Source organism: Pocillopora damicornis, chromosome 3 (assembly GCF_964200805.1).
Source record: "Pocillopora damicornis chromosome 3, jaPocDami1.2, whole genome shotgun sequence".
Classification (NCBI taxonomy): domain Eukaryota; kingdom Metazoa; phylum Cnidaria; class Anthozoa; order Scleractinia; family Pocilloporidae; genus Pocillopora; species Pocillopora damicornis.
Genome location: NC_142672.1, coordinates 7,882,451 through 7,900,343, shown reverse-complemented (window position 1 = coordinate 7,900,343; position 17,893 = coordinate 7,882,451). Strand labels below are relative to the sequence as shown.

The 17,893-nt window shown below is 35.7% G+C and overlaps 2 protein-coding genes and 1 pseudogene across 3 annotated transcripts; 1 reads left to right on the top strand and 2 right to left on the bottom strand.

Moving 5' to 3' along the window:
• Nucleotides 1–1,019: 1,019 nt before the first annotated feature.
• LOC113681789 (calretinin) lies at nt 1,020–8,843 on the top strand. The gene is made up of 10 exons (XM_027198908.2): nt 1,020–1,447; nt 1,555–1,625; nt 4,783–4,872; nt 5,301–5,393; nt 6,229–6,363; nt 6,702–6,757; nt 7,224–7,263; nt 7,571–7,627; nt 7,951–8,022; nt 8,146–8,843. Exons 1-10 carry the CDS (start codon nt 1,348–1,350, stop codon nt 8,266–8,268), a joined length of 837 nt encoding a protein of 278 aa, XP_027054709.2. The 5' UTR covers nt 1,020–1,347; the 3' UTR covers nt 8,269–8,843.
• Nucleotides 8,307–16,633, bottom strand: LOC113681790 (calbindin-32). 2 transcript variants are annotated; one of them, XM_027198910.2, is made up of 11 exons: nt 16,440–16,633; nt 16,273–16,331; nt 14,472–14,558; nt 14,214–14,300; nt 13,493–13,549; nt 11,093–11,191; nt 10,659–10,711; nt 10,231–10,270; nt 9,981–10,028; nt 9,703–9,771; nt 8,307–9,249 (listed from the first exon to the last, which is right to left on the bottom strand). In XM_027198910.2, the coding sequence occupies exons 1-11, from the start codon at nt 16,510–16,512 to the stop codon at nt 9,139–9,141; spliced, it is 783 nt and encodes a 260-aa protein (XP_027054711.1). In that variant the 5' UTR covers nt 16,513–16,633; the 3' UTR covers nt 8,307–9,138. The 2 variants fall into 2 exon arrangements, with proteins under 2 accessions (XP_027054711.1, XP_089056432.1); XM_089200306.1 differs by lacking the exon at nt 14,472–14,558 and having other exon boundaries at nt 16,440–16,630.
• On the bottom strand, nt 11,369–12,473 carry LOC149048069 (uncharacterized; annotated as a pseudogene).
• Nucleotides 16,634–17,893: the final 1,260 nt, after the last annotated feature.

Genomic DNA, 17,893 nt, shown 5'->3' with positions numbered 1-17,893 from the left:
TAGACTCGGTTATCTTTTCGTTCCCATATTATTCCATCACAAGGCCAGGCGTAGGGTTCCTTAATACGTTAACATGGTCAAACATGTACACTTGTCCAGATCTATCAAAATGAAAAAAAATCATATTTCGTTCCTAAATTTTGACAGGAAGAAAAGATTAGAGCTTTATCAAAACCATCTGCCGAAAACAACAGCATAACAAAGTTAATCTCTGCAAAAATTCTGTCAGTTCATCGGTACTGATAATGAAAGTTGAAAAAAATTAGTCATTTATTTTATCAAACTTTTTGATTTATTTTACGGTCATACAAGTACATTTAACAAGATTGGCAACTCTTAGCTGTCTCGCCTACATTCACCAAAATTTTAGGCTTCTTTTGCTTGTTTCCATAATGCGTTGTGGTTTTCCTTATCTCCGTTTGTCAACTTTTGCATCGTACAATGTGACTCATTTATTTAAGATGCGAATTTAATTTGATGTTGACCAGTTGTTAAATTCAATAGGAGTCGTCGCATTATTTTTTTTTATTTTATTTTTTTTTTCGCTAGCGTCTTCTATCCACTTGACTCGAGTAAAATCTCTCCCCTCTACTTCAACCTTCAAATCTGTTCACTGTGACCGCAACATCGTTTCAAAACATGAACTCTATTTTGTTACTATGTTAACGGTTCGCTTCAAACAATTTAGGTAAAAATCTTTTTATGTAAAGCACTTCTGATCCCGAAAAGTCTGACATATTTCCATTTCTTCGACTGAAGGCGCGTTCCAGGTCTCATGAATTATACAGAGACATAATACTCGTGATTTAGAAAAAAATCCTACGAGAAGATGTGTCCATCGGTAAGAAAACAAAGAAGAAAGAAAAATTAAATCATTCACGAATTCGAACAGAACATTTGAATAGCAACGTTTGAACCTTTTGTTCAAACTAGAATCTAAAACAACCATTGGTTGATTTGCATATCTGATTTGCATTAGATTCAAAACAAAGCTCCTTTGATATGTGTTTTTATCTTTTGACCCTTTTTCTCTGGTTTCAGAGACCACCTTGGTGATTTTAAGTGCATTTTTGCCTTTCGTTCTCCACATTACTCTCCTGAAATGTAATCGATACCCACTTATTTAGAACTTTGGAAGAGGTAATCCTACTAGATGCGCTCTCCTTCAGAGTTTTTGTTTAAATTTGCGTGGAGTCATTACACCTGTCTCAGGCACTCAGACGTAAACTTGAATATTATCAGCGGGAGAGACAAGCGCCCCAGCACGCATGCGTCAGGGTTGTACACAACATTAAAGATCGCTTCTCGCTCAGAGCGAATGTTATTTTGGTCTTGCGGGCAATCATCATGGAGGCCGGTAAGGATGCTTGTATGCTGCAATTTAATAGCGATGCGAAACTAACGTCAGAAGAATTCGTGAAAGTCTTCAAGGAATTTGACAAAGACGGTAAGAATTGACCAAAGTAGAATGAAAAATTGCCCTTCCCGAGCGTGTTGAATGAACGATTAGTTGAGTCACATGAAAAAATTATCTGGCATCCCTCTTGTTTTCAGGGAATGGTTACATAGAAGCAGACGAGCTGAATACGTTTTTGGTGACTCTCCTGCAGGAGACAGGCAACGAGGTAATAAAAGCGCTTTACACGGTGACATATATTTGTTTATTACATTGAATTTTAGAATATTTTGGTACGAACTGTGAACCTGAGGCTTTTTCACCGCACTCTGCGAATTGTTCAAATGATCTTGCAAATCGCTGTTAATATATGTATCTTTTTCCTTTAAAGCCCAACAAATGTGAATATTCTTGTCGTATCAGGTACTCACACTGGCAAATTTTCATCTCGAGATCTGTGATTTTAATAACTTCCAGGGGCGATCTTGTATAGATCGTCGTAAGCTTTTCGATGTTTTCGAGGTCAAGCGGTTAAAATAGTTTTACTGATCCATGAGGATTTCCTATTTTGAAGTGTTTCTTATATAATTTTTTTTTTATTATTATTGAACAGACATTCAATTCTTTTAAACTGGCTCGCTTGTAATATTTAGCTTAGTTGTCCGTGAATATTGCATAAATTTAATCTCGCGTTGTAATTTTCGTTTAATTTAATATGCAGCAATTACAAAACCAATGTTGTTTTGCTTAGAAAATGTTAAATGATTTAAATACAGAATCACGGCCATGCATTTCTTACCCGCCTTTGCTCACGTCATTACGCGTTTCCTGCGGTATTTCTTAAAATTTTTGCCCTGCTGAATGCATTAATAAAATGTTTACAAAAGTACCTGAAAGTTTACAGATTAAATACTGTATTTTACGAATCCTTTTAGTAGTGAGCAGTTGGTTCTCGTTATGTTTAAGTTTTCCAACCTAATAACTATTTAATGAATTTTGGGTTTTTTCTCTGAGCGAGCTAATTACAGAACGATTCATTTGGGATTCGAAAACAGCTATCTTTTAGCACGAATTTCACATTTGCAAAAGTACTCAGTGAATTGCATTTTCAAGACGAACTGATCTTCTGCAAAGATTTAATCGTGAAGGCGTTTTACGCATTACCTTTATCACGCCGATCTTTCGTAATTATGACAACAAAGCAGATTTTATTGGTCGAAGAGCTTTTCCATACGATGCACATTATTTATTTATGGAGACGCTCGCTTACTTTCAGTATTGAATTTTTCCCTATGAATTTTTTCCACTTTTGCAAAATAAAATAGGGAAAGATCTTATTGTTTCGTTTTGACAAGTCTTTATATAAAAAGTTATTTTTACGATCCTTCTAAAATCTCATGGGATCGTGTTCCGCGATCAATGATAAAAAACGATGCCGAAATAAAACAAGAGTCATGAAATATATAGATGTTGCTATTTTTACTAATTTTAATCAGTGCAGCTTAACCTTAAATGATTTGTAAGCCTATAGGGACGATAGAGACGTTTCAATTGTTGTTATATGTACTTCGTTTCGGTAGTTTACGGTGGAACTCAAATGGGCTCATGTGAAACCTTACTGAGTTGTGGACGAAAAAGAAAAAAAACATATATAGATATATATAGATAGATAGACAGCATAGTAAAATTTACTTAAAAGTATTTCCAGACAAGTGTGAGGGCGTTTTTGTTTATTTATCCAGAAGTATCTATGGACTGCATCTCATCGCACTGTGTTGATAATAAACGAATGTAGCAATTATCGTTTTAAGGGTGATTTTCTTGTTCCTTATTAATATTTCAGGGAGGCTACACCGCAGAATTATCTTCGATGCCTTATCAAAATACAATAGCCATTGTAAATCTGCTCTCGTTGCGTTGGTTGGAATTATCGCCATAGATATCGGGTCATCGACCCTGCGTTCAAAACGTCAATCAAATGCTATTTACTTTCCTTCGATTTTCAAGAATTCTTGGAAGACACAACTTGGCGTACATTTTTTCTCCTCTTTACAGAATCCAATTTCGACCTTAAAATGAAGAAAATACAACCAATCACAGTTCAAGCTATCGAAAATTGGTACGTCGCATTTGAAGAACACCTTTCAAAATAAAAGTAATTTCTGACTGATAACATTAAAAAATCTGTCAAATCCGTTGCACTTTCGAGATTTGCCGGTAAAAAAGAATGTTCAGTTGTAACCAAAGTAACCTTGGAATGATCTTATCTTATCAAAGAAACCCTTTTTGTCGACTAATGTGGCTTTTTACTTTTCATTTTGTTTATGCTAAATTGAATAATGTTCCTGCAGTATTACACTATACGTTCTCCCCTCGACCGTTTTGTGTACGTCTTGGAAAATAAAGAACTTGAGGAAATTTATCATGAAGGAATATGCAAAATGTGAAAATTCGTTTCGAACGCGGTTAGCGTTCAGTGTGGCTTTAGATTTACCTATATAGTTCGCTCTCCATGAACGTGCAGGCCGTTTGTGGTTAAAAGTTAATTGAATCAATAATTTATAAAGGTATCTCTTTAAGCGATCTTCATCAAAACACTGGGGGACAAATGTGGCTAATATTCACAACGGGTGATGTAAAATAGCGCTTATTGAATGGCTAAATCGGTATCTCATGAATAGCTCCTATTTGGGCACCATTCATAATGATCCTTCTTTTACCCTTTGTGGGAATTTTTTTCTATATATCACCCATGATTATGTTTAATTTTTGCGGTTGTGCAAACTGCTTCGAATGAGAGTATGAAAAGGACTATTTGGTAGCATGTTGAGTTTGAAATTGATCACAGCTCCTTGCAGACTGAGAGGTAATTATCGATATCATGTCTTTTTTATTAAATATAAAATAACCAATCACAAATGTATCAGTGTCATGAGAATCTCGGGCGTTTTCTCTCACGCCTCTTCCACAAATATCCGGAAATTTTTTGACACGGAGATTATTTTTTACAAATAAAAAAACTAGACAGACGTGAACGACGCCTTAATGGTTTAAGGTTCTTCTCTGATAATATGCTGTGTATAGATTTGTACTTTAGCGAGTCGTATTGTGAATGTTAAAATTATTGATGAAATAAGCCTCAAAGCATCTCAGATGTCTGATGAGCAGATATACCTTTGGAGCACAATGTACATCCAAATTTTGGGGATAGTTGGCCATGAAGAGGCGATTTAATTGAAAAGTTATCACACAACTTACGAAAGGCGCAGGAAAAATATGATATTTCTTTGCCATGATTTGAAGTTTGGGCAAACTACTGTATAAAGCCTCATTGCTCTCGGGAAGTAAAAATTGAGTAAACGTCTCTGCACTTTTTCCTTTTGAAGACACCATCACCAGAGGAACTTGAGAAATTCAAGGAGTATGTGCTAGAAAAGTATGATGACAACTGTGACGGCAAAATAAGTATGGATGAGGTAAGCACCAGAAGTGTACCATTAATTAACTTTGTGGCTTCACAAGGGTACACTTGATGTAACTGTTATTTCATTTTGTGCGCCTCAAGTGAAAACCATTATAACTTGACTCTTAACGAGGTTCTTCTTCATGTATCAACCTTCTCTAAATGACTCCTGACTGCTACTCTTTTATCGTTGATGTCTTCCAATTCATGCGTAATGATCCTTGTTAACTGGTAGTTTGTTGGTGTCACCGATGAAGCGACAACCAACAGTAGTTTCCATCACCTTTTGCATTTTTAGCTCGATTATTTTTGACACCCTTTCAAAGGATCAGATATTCGTGAGCAACACCTTAGCTCTTTCGACCCAAATAATGTACAAAGTATTCTCGATTTTGTTTTCACTAGAGCACTTACTTATGTAGTCTTTTCCCTGAATTTTAGCTCGAAAACATTCTTCCTACAGAGGAAAACTACTTGAAGCAGTTTCGAGCAGAGTTCTCAAGTAAGACAATGGACAGTATCCAATTCATAAAGGTGAGAAAGGAAGTCATGTATCAACTTTTATGTCCATTACACATGTAGGCGTTGTTTGTCATGGAATGTCAACATTATCCGAATTTGATAAAGCAGTGGTGATAGTTTTAAGCCCATGCATTGCTTCCTGTCATGGAGCAGAATCCGTAAGCTCATGGAAACAGAAATGGGATAAACTAACGCAGTGTCGGTACGACTACCATGTCATAACGTTTATTTTTTTGTACCACCAAATAGTCTACCTCCGAATTCTCTTGTTAGCATCTACGAGTTTCATCTGTAATAAGTGAGTATAGGTATTATAAAATTCACGAGATCCCCAACCATTTTGGACCGTAGGACGTTTTGTTGTTGCAAGATGGTCTTATGCAAAACTAAAGATCTAGTTTTTCTTCCAAGGAAACCTCCTCTGCTAGAGGAGGTTTTTGGAGTTGAAAAAAATTATGACTTTTCTTTTAAAAATGGAATGTTAGCATCAATTGCGGGATGAAAAAAGGAAAGCTTATTCTGGGATCAATGAAAGCAGTGGCCCTTGACTCTATACGTTACATAAGGAAAGCTTGGAAATTAAAGGAAATCGAGAAAATTAAAAGAGAGTGAATAGAGATAACTGTTTTAAATTTATTTCCAGATTTTTGCAAACGCGATGCTCATTTTCCTCTTCGAGAGAAAAACCCACTTTCACTCAAAACTCTCATCTTTGTAACGCAACTTTTCCCAAGGGAGATACTTACTGGTTATTATGAGATAAATTATTTTATATTTCATTGATCGATTAATTAATTAGTTGAATATTTTTTTGTTGTTTTTCTTTTCCCTTTTTTTTACCTTGCAGATCTGGAATCACTATGATAGTGACAAGAGTGGGTACATGGAGGGAGACGAAATCGAGGCGTTTTTGAAAGATTTGTTGAAAGCAGACGATCAAACTGTGTCCCCGCAGCGAATTTCGGACTACAAAAATTTCATAGTAAGAATAAGCAAAATTGTTTTTTTTTTAACTTTTCTTTTCATGCATGCAATACAAGCGTTCTAGCCGTCATAAAATGACTTTTGGTATTGATATTTTGTTCTCCATGATCGAAGTTACTACACAACAAATATTGCTTCCAAAACTGACCATTGAACCAATGAATTTTGAAATATCATGCCTACCAAATCCCCGCCCTTGAGTCCTTGTTTTTTGAATCACGAAGAGTTGTTGTTCTCTAGTACATAGGAAAGTGACATTTAAATTTGGTTCAAAACTTCTTCTTTTGACTCTTCAATGCATACAGATTACATTTTTCAGAATTTTTTAATTTTTAGATGGATCGCTACGACGAAAACAACGACGGAAAAATTGGATTAAAAGAACTTGCTATGTAAGGCTTCATTAGTTTAGTATGATATTTCATTTGTTGTAACACCAAAACAACATGACTAGCAAATGATTTTACTGTCATTTAATCAATTGTGTTTAAAAGAAAAAAAGACCTCGTATTTTCACAAATAGGTAACAAAAATCAACGTTTTGGAGAAGGCATTATCAAGGAAAATACACTGTTTACTGTTCTACATTTTGGACTCTATGATAATTTATCTTGACTTGCCACGTATTCTAAAACTTACCTCGAATTATTGAAAACTGCTAACGATTTATGTAGCATGAAGTTGGAATTAGCGAGAGTTAAATGGTAGTATGTATAAGGCACAGCTGAGGAAGTCAATTCTGGTCCCCACTGGCGCAAGATACGAGTAAGTGAGAGCTCTCCAACTGCGTAGTCCATTGGAGTTCGCTTCGAGAGCCTTTTATCTAAAGCTTATTTTCAATCATCTTTTATGGTGTAGGATCCTGCCTCCTGAGGAGAACTTCTTTGCCAGGTTTCAGGTACAATATATCCGCCTCATTATGCACTAGTTTGTTTCGTTTTTCTTTCTCTCCGTTTGTTTATTGTTGTTTTGTTCTAACTTGCCGATTGCTGCGTACCACAATTTTGTCAATAAATTGCAAATAGCTTTTCAAGATTCATCGTTTGCAAGTTTAAAGGAAAAATGTGTCCATATCGTTTTCCGACAATTTCTTCTCCAAGCAACCATTAATAGAAGAATTGATCTTTAAGAATAGCGAAACTATTTCGAGCTGCCTTCAATCAAGCTACTGATAATAACCACACTCATACTACAACTATCTTTAGGGAAAGAAATGTTTATCAAAGGAGGACTTCGACGCAGTGTTCGACCATTATGATGCGGTAGGGTGTTAAAGAAGTTGATTGCGTCTAAGAGTGCGTTATCTTGTCATTGACGGTGAATTGCGGTGTTGACAAGTCACATTCGTTATTAGGCTAACGTTTTGTATGTTCCAAATTGCGTGAGGTAAAGCTGAGAAGCAGAAAATAGAAAAGAAATTGCTGAAGGATTTAATGAAAAATTCATAGTAGCCTTGCTTTAGCTGGACACTTCTGCTCTTGTATAATATTCAGACTTTTAGCAAAATTGTCTTCGCATCTTATTTACGTCAAGAAGGAAATTAAGTTTTTGTCTTTATTTTGGTTGACGTTTTTTTTTTCCGTAGGATAACAACGGTGAGATTGAAGGCTCTGAACTGTTGGTTCTTCTGCGTGACGTCATGAAACGGATGGGACTGGTAAGAGGAAACTCAAATCTTCGAAAGGAGTCTTTCATGTTACTTACTCTGCGCGTGATTAAATTTCGCTCGCCGTTACATCGTGTTGTATTTCACTAAATTTAATTTTTTGATCGTTTTCAGGAACCTGACGATGGTACAGAGCTGGAAAAAATGAAGGACGTCGTACTTGGAGTCAGCGATAAAGACAATGATGGAAAACTTTCCAAAAGCGAGCTGTCACTGCTATTGTCTGACATGAATTAGTAAACATGTCTGACACGGATGAGAACCTTACAAGATAATGAAACTTTTGAATTGATATTTATTGGACGCATGTGGTATAACGACTTAGCAAAGCAAATCATGAAGTAAGCCTTCTTTGATAAAAAACGAATGGCTTGGATCTTTCCCCAGACAAATTTACTATCTGTCTACTATTCAGCCTTACTAGCATAAGGTAGTTAACTTTTATGCTACCCCTTTTCTATGTTAGTCCTCTTGCAAGAATTTTTTTGTTGGGAACACTGGGAATTTCCCTTTACTTCTAAATCTCTTTGTTGAAGATTAAGACTATTTGATTCTTGAAAACTTTCCTCTGAGTTTTCTCCTGTGGCACAAACCGAGGCAGATCAGGGCAATATAAGTTTAAAAAAACAATTCTGTCTAAATGCCCCAAGTTTAGTAAATAGAATTTAAATTGTCAATTTTAGCCTTTTTGTATGTTGAATTTGAAGCATTTTAGGAGTTTTTCTATTTACCGAGAAATCCTTTCATTTGAAAAATCTTCCGTGTCGTGAAAAATTTAGCTCAATATAAAATAAACAGGTACTTTCTGTGTAGATGTGTGTGCAAATCCTTTATTCTCTGGAGATAACATTTAATATGGCAGTAAGGTACAGAGGGAAATACCCGTCTGTTTTAGCAACTTCCTTAAGGAGAGTAACTCTCAACTGGCCGTGGAAAATTTAAACTATCTACTGATACATCTGCCTTAAGCATAAAAATGGAAAGCAACGCGAAAGTCAATCTTTAAAAACGACTAAAATTCAAAAACGGAAAGTTGTCTTAAAACGAACCCCTTAAACCCCCTTCAAAGGAAAAAAAAAGCCACATTTAGTATTATGATTTGTCAGTTCATAACAGTTTGGCCAAAATGTTCTTCACTTCCTCCTTTCTAAATTTCTTGTTCTTGTCTTCGTCAAATTCCTTCATCTTTTCTTTAAACTTTTCAAAGGACTGACCCGGCTGCGGGAAACAAACAAATAAATGAATCTGCATCAGCGTTTAACTTGCGAGGAAAACATCTGAACAGATTAAGGAATTGAGTGAGGAAAGGAAGATTATTTTCGTTTTCTACTTGTAACTTTTGTTTTTGTTATTTTTTTTAATATTCAGTATGCTGTTAACACTACCTACAATATCAAGCTACCTACGTTGCCATACATTAAAAAATTTCACAAACTCTGTGTAACTTACTGAGATATTTTCCTAAGCAACTTACTTTACGGTCATTATAACAACGCATTACAAAATTGTGGTTAGTTTTTCTTTGTCTTTATCTGGTGATTCACTGATTTTTTTTTTTCTTTAACCCTTTGACCACTAGGAGTGATCATTGCCATTCACCTGAGGAAATGTATAGAGAACAGTATGACAAATATGTATACCGATGTTAGGGTGTAAAGGAATATGGCTAACCTGTATTCTATCGTAGAGGTCTTTGAGGAAACCTTCAAGCTCACACCCTTCAATTTCGTTACTTTTGTCCTGAGGAGTGAGAAATAGTTATGTTCCCTACGAAACTAGCAAAAGTTTCAATACCAACGCTACCTAAAAAACCAACACTCTTAGCAATACTAATAATCAATCCCTACAATAATAACGAGAGCCTACAATAATAACGAGAGCAAAGCTCAAAAGCCAATAGATAAGGCTAAAATTTGCAATGGTGATGATAACTATGTTTTGACGCTTACCTGGTCGTAATGTGCAAATATCTCTTCGAATTTTTCGGCAGTAAAAGCCTGGAATGTATTTGGAAAAAAGTGTAAAACAGCTATTTAAGCAAAAGATTAGAATATCCTGTTTAGACCTCTCTTTCAAAGTTTTCTTTGTTTCATCATACAATTGGGAACCTATTTCAGATACATCTCGATTGATGCAAATAAAGTAAAGGGATTTTATATGATATTTGTAAGTTAGTCTTTCTACGCGGGTTTCTCTTACCTCGTATTGCTCCAGAAAGTTTTCCTCGACAGGGCAAAATCTACAAACAAAGTTGCGTCATTAGAGATGGGTAAACAGGACGAAAAATAAGATTCATAAATATGACTTCTTACAAATTTTCAAAAGGTTCGATTAAGCTCCATTTCGATTTCTTAAGTCAAGTGTGGTTACGACTTGAATTTCTTTATTGTAACCAGACAAGACAGATTTAACTTGACTAAAGCAAACACCATACCGAAATATAGATGTTTCATGATTGATATGATTGATAGGAATTTCACGACTACTCGACTAATTATGAAAAATTAGGTGTAGAGATTGAGAACAGAAAATGTGTACTTACTATTATTCTTATGAATTATGATTCTTCTCACTATCTAAAGAATAAACGGAGATAATTGACGAATTATGTTTGGGTCTTTACTTACTTGCACATTTTATCCAGGCTGACTTTATCCCCTTGAATGTTCAGCATTTCAAACTGCGAAAAATAGTTTGTAGTGTCCACTTATTTCCGCTTTCATAACTGACTCTATAACTATGACGCATGTATTCTCTATGGTATTGGTCTTAGAAATGTTCATTCAAACACAGGTATCTTGTCTTATTTGTTTAATACATTTACTTGGAAATAATACTGATCCATATTATATCTTTCCCGAAAAAAAGAAAAAAACAAAAATAAAACACCGCAATAAACCAAGAAGTGTATGATTCCTCCAGAATAAAATTTGACCTTTAAAATGCATGTTGTACACCTATACATATTACGTACTAAAACAATTTTGGCTTTTTAAAATTACTGGAAATCAAAATGGAATACTAAACTATTATCAAGTTACCTGAGCCATTGATGTCTTACCATAGTTTTGATGTAATGATCAACTTTCTTTTCTAATTCTTCCGTATCCTCAGTGTCTCCCTCGCCCTTGTTCTTTGTTACAATATCGTAAAAAAATTTCTAAAAAGATTAATAAGATGTTATTATCGGAAAAATTAAGGCAAAAGGAACAGAGTTGTCATGCTAAGGTATTATTACTGTAATAGTGTAGTTTGGTCGTCCGGGTGAGTGTAGTCCTGAGAAGGACTGTTGTCAGTAGTGGTGACTGACTTTTCGACAACCTGAGTGGAAGTCAGAGTCAAAAGAATAGTTGTTGTCAGTCCAATGTTCTTAATCCAGTTTGTATAAACTGATTGGTCAGTTTTGCCGTGATGTTACTGGCTGTTAGACTCAAGTGGCGTAGGTCGGTCGTGATTGGTCAGTCTCGATCCGTCAGTAAAGTTAGGTCGTTCTGTTCGGTTCGTTTGTAATGTTAATGTCGTGGATGAGTCGTTTGTATGGTACCAGTAGTGGTTGACACCTGTTGAGGAGAGTCTGTTCCAAGTTAGTAAACAAGCTTTCTGGAGTAAGTCGTTGAAAGTAGTTGTTGCTGAAGATTAGAGAATGCACAGAACCCCAGTCGATAGCGTGTTTCGTATGTCGGTGATGTTCAGCAATGTGATTGTTGACATCGCCTTTTCTCGTCGCTCGTTTGTGTTCAGTCAGTCTAGTTGTGAGGTTTCTGCCAGTCTCACCGATGTAGGAGGCGTGGAAGTCGGAGCAATTGATGTTATTAACTGCTCTTTGCCTGTTCCTCAGTTCGTCTTGGTCTTTGACGTTAGTCAGTAACTGACGTAGGATGATAATGGGTTTGTGAGCGACGCGGATATTGAATGGTTGTAGGATGCACGAGATGTTCTCAGATATGCCCTTTATGTACGGTTTACTTGCTATAGTCGTAAGGGTTGTGTTGTCGTTAGCTTCGGTAGTAGTAATAGGTCGGTGAGTGTTTCGTCGGATGAAGTCTTCGTTATAGTTGTTCTTTGAAAAAACATGGTCAAGGTACTTGTTTTCGTCGGATAAGCTGTCTGTTGCATATTAGCTGCGCTCGTCCCATGAGAGTCCTGATAGTTGTGGCCTTGTGTAATGTCGGGTTGTTGGATGACTCGTCCAGTAATCTGTCTGTATGTGTCGGTTTCCTGTAAACTGTTGTCCGTAGTGAGTTGTCGTCACGGCTTACCAGGCAGTCTAGGAAAGGTAGTTTGCCAATTTCTTCGATTTCTCTGGTAAACTGTATGTCAGTGTTTTGTCCTTTAAGGTGATGGTAGAAGGAATCGATTTCGTCGTGTCGTACGGCTGTGAATGTATCGTCAGCGTAGCGTAACCAAAGCGGTATCGTTTGTCGGCAAGTCGAAAGAGCACAAGGTATGTATCATTATGTAAATATACATAATAAGATATATATTATTAATTTTTTAATGTACAAATCTTTAACTTAAAAAAAGGAAAAGATGAAGCGTTAAAAAACGAGTGACTTATTTAATTACCAGAAAAAAATTTAGACTCGTAATGTATCCATGAAATAAGCAATGCACCATACCAGCCGACACATCTAAATGAAGACCGTTTTCTATATATATATAATACAACGGTCACGGTTAATTGGTAACAGGACTCCGTGTCGTCCAATTCTGATCCCTCGTGTGATTACAGACCGAACTGCGTTAAGAATAGTAAGCAATTCTACATACATTGCCCATACTGGCCCTATTTTAAAGGAACTTAAACTCTTAAAATTTCATGATATCCATTCGTTTCAATTAGGTACTTTTATGTTTTCATTCGAGAACTCTACACTCCCTTCCAAATTCAATAACTTTTTTTTACTGAATAGTCAAATCCACAATTTTAATACTAGGAATGCTCAGTCCTTCCGTTTGCCACTGTGCAGAACGAACACCAGGAAGTTTTCAATTTACTTTCAAGGTCCAAACTTTTATAATTCGTTAAATTCTGACATAACTAGTTCTCCCTCCTCCGCTTCTTTTAAAAGAAAGCTTAAGGAATTTCTTCTCTCTAAGTATTAGCTTCTGTAAGGCAGTAATTCTTAACTAACTTACTTAATATGTGTGTGCGTGTGCGTGTGTGTACGTGTGCGCGGTCAAAGTTAATTACCATAAGTCCATATTGTAATTCTAATATAAGATTAGTTATTTTAAGTGAGAAAGCCTGACTTGTTATAAGCCTCGTGGTTTCTTTCAGGTTTTCTCGCCATTTATTTTCTGTCATCAATTTTCTTCATTTTTTTTTTCCATGTGTAAATGTCGTATATGGCAAATAAATATTGTATTGTATTGTATTGTAACTGAACTCCACTCAGTCCTATTACCATAATTAATTATTAGAATCACTATCGTCATTAAATATTACTACAATTGTTACCTGCAGCTCCACTCTATCCAAATGTCCACTATTATCAACATCATAGTTATTCCAAAGCTACAAAGATGTATTTTATAAGTTCGAAACTGTTATATTTTGATCTTTATTTATTTATCTCCTAATTTATATATTCCTTCATTGACATTCATTTTCAAATCACCAGCGATCCTTGCAATCTGGTTGGCTCTTATCTTTTTCCCAGCCTATGAGAAACCTTTATTCAAACACGACAACCAATAATATTTCAAGGCTTGTTTAAAGTAACGCTCAAATTAGCGAAAAATGAAAGACAACTTTTTAAAAACCAGCCTAAGACTGGATCAATAAAATGTTTGTGAAAATCCTATATTTGAGCGGCTGAATTTTGTGATTTCAAAAAGGATGTAATAAAGTGGTAATTGAGCTTCGTGTCGTGCAAGTTTAGTCGAAAATCATACTTGTGATTTCAAATCAAACTCGCGCTGCGCACTCGTTTTATTTTATAATCACGCGTATGATTTCAAACTAAATTGCGCTCTACTCACGTCAATCACAATTATTAATCTTGTTTTATTGACAGCTATGATCCCAGCCAGTATTACCTGAGGTCGTCAGGATTACCGCGTGAGCTTTTGCGATTGTCTCGGAACAGTTGCATCTGAATCTGATCAATATCCGCTGGCCCAGAAAGACTTCACAAAAAGTCCTAATGTACTCTAAGAAAGCACTCATCAATCTCTACCTTCATAAAATCCACACTCGTAATTCTTGTTTTCTGCTCCCCGAATTCAACTGTTAGGAAGTTAACGGGTGCTATTTCCTTTGTCAGCTATACAAAACAAAAGCAGAGCCTTTTTTAGATATTAGCTGAATCAATTTAAAGAAGTAGCTTTTCAGTTTTTTCTTTACATAGCCACGCAATTTTAAAGAAATTATTAGTGTAACAAATTAAGTTATGCTCGCATCCATGTGACACGAAAAAAATATATATTTTTATTACCGTTGTCATAGATACTTCATCGCCATCTTGCTGTTCTTCGCGGATTTTTTCAGCAATTTCTACAGCTCTGCATTTTTCTATCAGACCCTGAAGACCGGGATTGAAACGATTATGAGAAACTAAAATGCAATGAACAAATCTCTCTGAAAATTGCGAACAATTATGATACAAGAATTATAAGTTCGTTTATCAATTGGTATGCAAGTCATGCTGTACGAGGCAAGTTTAGTTGATTGTGCTCTAATGCAACATAATAATAACGGCTTAGAGCAATTGAGTGTTGAAAACCCAAAACCAAACGTGTCTAAGCGACTAATCAAATCCAAAGTTTTACATTATCATTAGCCAACGAGAACTCAAAGTTTAAGAAAAAGCAAACTGCTTGCAGCGTGGGGAATGACCACGAATGACCAAGTTGCCATTGTTTCTATTTTGGATCTGATTGTTTGGTAGGATGGCTCGAGTTTGTTGGACCAATCAGAGAGCAAAGTTAAGTAAAACCAAAGCAATCATGATAAGTTACTTTCGACGCTTAATTGAAAACTGCTCAAAAACCTCGTGTCTCCCTTCCCCCTTTAAACCACCCAGATGCGTAATTGTCATCAAAAAAATGTCTTCTCTGTTAAGTCCTAAGGCATTAGTACAAAAATAAAACACCACAGGCTAAGACAAATAAAAAGGCCAGAGTCAAACAAAATATGTGTTAGGAAAATAATTGAAAACGGTGCGCTAAAATTGTAAAAATTTATTTTGCCAAAACTCTATATGAAATCAATAGCAAGTTGCTCCTAACGTAAGTGGAGAATGAAGGTTTGAATCTGAAATTGTTCAAAATTACGCACCTTACATAACTACAGCCACGATTTGATGTTCTCATCTTGTTAACGGTTTAACTTATAATGTTACGAAAACATGTCTCCCCTCCACCATTATATGCTATTAATATACACGTAGGTGAGGTGAGGAAACTAGGTGATGTAAAATTTATATGCAAAACTAACGATCTTTTTTACCGGCGCCTCCCGGGGTCGTAGTCTCTAATAATTATCCTCTATGTTTTTGAAGCAGCGAATTAAAATTTAATTATTACCATACGTCGAATGGCTCTGAGGCTCTGAGGTATAGAGAAGCCTGCATATAATACTTCAAATTTTCGAAATTTAGGTATTTTGGTTAACCAGGAAATTTCTTATCAAATCAAACGCAAAAGTTCTTGATACTGAGTTTCGATTCTCAACGGTTTATATACGCTGTCTTACGGTACAAATGTCTCATTCCTTTAGCCAAAATAAAGTATTTCTCCCCGTAACGACCCCTTTTTTTATAACACAGCCAGCTGCACAATGGCTTAAAAGGGCTGTTTACCATAATGGTTTTCGCAGCGAGCAATGCAGCTCGATAAATCAGGGTGAATGTTCAACTGATTTCACTTGAAATCGCATATGAAAACGTTTCGCAAACAACTTCACCTAAATTGCTAAATATCGATCGAGAAAACTATTCCACAGGAAACTAAAATATAAAATGGCAATTGTATCCTGGCGGGTGGCAGCAGGTAATTCTTAATTTAAATTTTTTTTGACAATATTTCAGCATAGGCAATTTTAGGCATAGAAAAGTAACATGAGTTGATTTTACGGTAGAAAATTGCGACTTCTCTACGATATCAAGCAGTAGTTATAAAATTAGAAAATAATTGTTGACATAAATTGTTTTAAATGCCCAAAAATTTGTGAGATAGAAATTTTGTGATAGGAGTGGCTCACTTCTGATAAAAATATTCTTGAAAAAAAATAAATACCTCGTCCACAAATGCCTCCAAAAACGCATCAAGTTGGCTCAGTTTGATGTCTCCATCACCTGTAAATTTAATCGTTGAGTTAGGGTAAGTAAGGAGAAATATGAGAATAACAATAAAGTTCATGCAGCAGATGGTATAATGCTTTGTTGGTATAACGCTTTACTGACCGTCTTTATCGAATTTCTTTAAGATGGTCACAAATTGTCTCGACGATATCCCAATGCTGTTTTCTGAAGCCATCGAAGTCGAGAGCAAATCAATTTGTACCTTTGTAATAAAAGCTGAAAAAATGACCAACAGAGACGATCAGGTAATACCTCCCTTCAAAACGGAGAAAAACGATTTGAGGTGTCTAAGTAAACACCTGGCATACTTTCAGCCTTCAAAAGTTAATCTTACTGGTTGAGAAGTAGACACGTGATACACTCAGTAATATAAATTGTGTTCATATTCCAATCTCGATTTATAAATCTAAAAAATTGTGAACCTTCTCTCTTCAAGATTTCATTTATTCAACCTTTTTCGTTATTTTTCTTATCATGTTCGTTTGCTATCGTTGAAATTAATTCAGTGAAAAGGTAAATATCAACTTAGCAGGTCCCTCGTTAAAATTTAATAACATAAAGTTCAAACAAGCTTTTTCCAGCCGGTATGATTTTTTCAGAATTTGCTTAACTCGAAACGCTCAAGTGGCAAAGTAGCATTGTGTAGTTTGCAAAAACAAGCTGATTCATCTTCCCTTACAGGCATGGAAAAAGAACAGAAAAATAACAAAAAATAAGGAAAAAAGAGAGAGATGGAAAGAAAGAAAATTTCTCTTAATAAATAATTCATTCGGTGCCGACGAATCAGACTGATAATGGACTTAATTTTAGTAACAATAACATTAAAAGAGACTCCCATTTTTGAATTTTAGTCCATTTGCACAGACTATGCGATAAGTGATATGTCATTCACAGAAAAATAATTTGTGTTCTACTTTTGTTCGTTATTGTTTTTAACTCGAGGATACGCGTTGTTGCGGGCACTTTAGGATATGCAAATTGGCGTGGACTCTTCGTAATTAGTCGTAATTAGTAGGCTCCGAACTCGAGATCTGTCCTTCCGAAGAAGTCCGAAGTCCTGGCGCCATCGTGACTGCATCGATCGTTGCGATGTTTATTGTCTTTACACTGCTGTTTCGACATTTATTAAATTGAAACGGACTTCGAATGTTTCAGATTAGTGCTATGATCAACTTAAAGACTAAATTTGAAGGGTTTTCGAATCGTCCATGCGCTACACATAACGAGGAGCAGCGAGAATCAAGAGTTTGTGAGTGTCACAGAGCAAGCTATTAACATGGAAATTCCCACGGAAACATGTACCCATGACTTTAAAAAAATTTTTAATTTACATTATTATTTCTATATTAATACATTTGCATTATTTCTTTCGTTTCAGGGTTGTTTTTCGGACGTTTCGGTAGTTACCCCAATTCCAGATCCGCCATTTGATAAACTACGTGGAAAACTTCCTTATTTTTTAATTTTCCCCAATTTTGGTAAAAGCTCGGATATGGACGCCGCCATTTTCGAAAAGAGCAATCTGCCAGAAAACGCAAACCCACGACGCGTTGTTC

What these genes read in the sequence shown, in the direction of transcription:
- LOC113681790 (XM_027198910.2), bottom strand. Translation starts at nt 16,512, where the DNA reads ATGGCTTCAGAAAACAGCATTGGGATATCGTCGAGACAATTTGTGACC. An exon ending in AAAGAAATTCGATAAAGACG is followed by an intron (nt 16,332 to 16,439) that starts GTCAGTAAAGCG and finishes TTAAATTTACAG; the next exon opens with GTGATGGAGACATCAAACTG. An exon ending in ATGAAGTATCTATGACAACG is followed by an intron (nt 14,301 to 14,471) that starts GTAATAAAAATA and finishes TGTTTTGTATAG; the next exon opens with CTGACAAAGGAAATAGCACC.
- LOC113681789 (XM_027198908.2), top strand. Translation starts at nt 1,348, where the DNA reads ATGGAGGCCGGTAAGGATGCTTGTATGCTGCAATTTAATAGCGATGCG. An exon ending in GGATTAAAAGAACTTGCTAT is followed by an intron (nt 6,758 to 7,223) that starts GTAAGGCTTCAT and finishes TTTATGGTGTAG; the next exon opens with GATCCTGCCTCCTGAGGAGA. An exon ending in ACTTCTTTGCCAGGTTTCAG is followed by an intron (nt 7,264 to 7,570) that starts GTACAATATATC and finishes AACTATCTTTAG; the next exon opens with GGAAAGAAATGTTTATCAAA.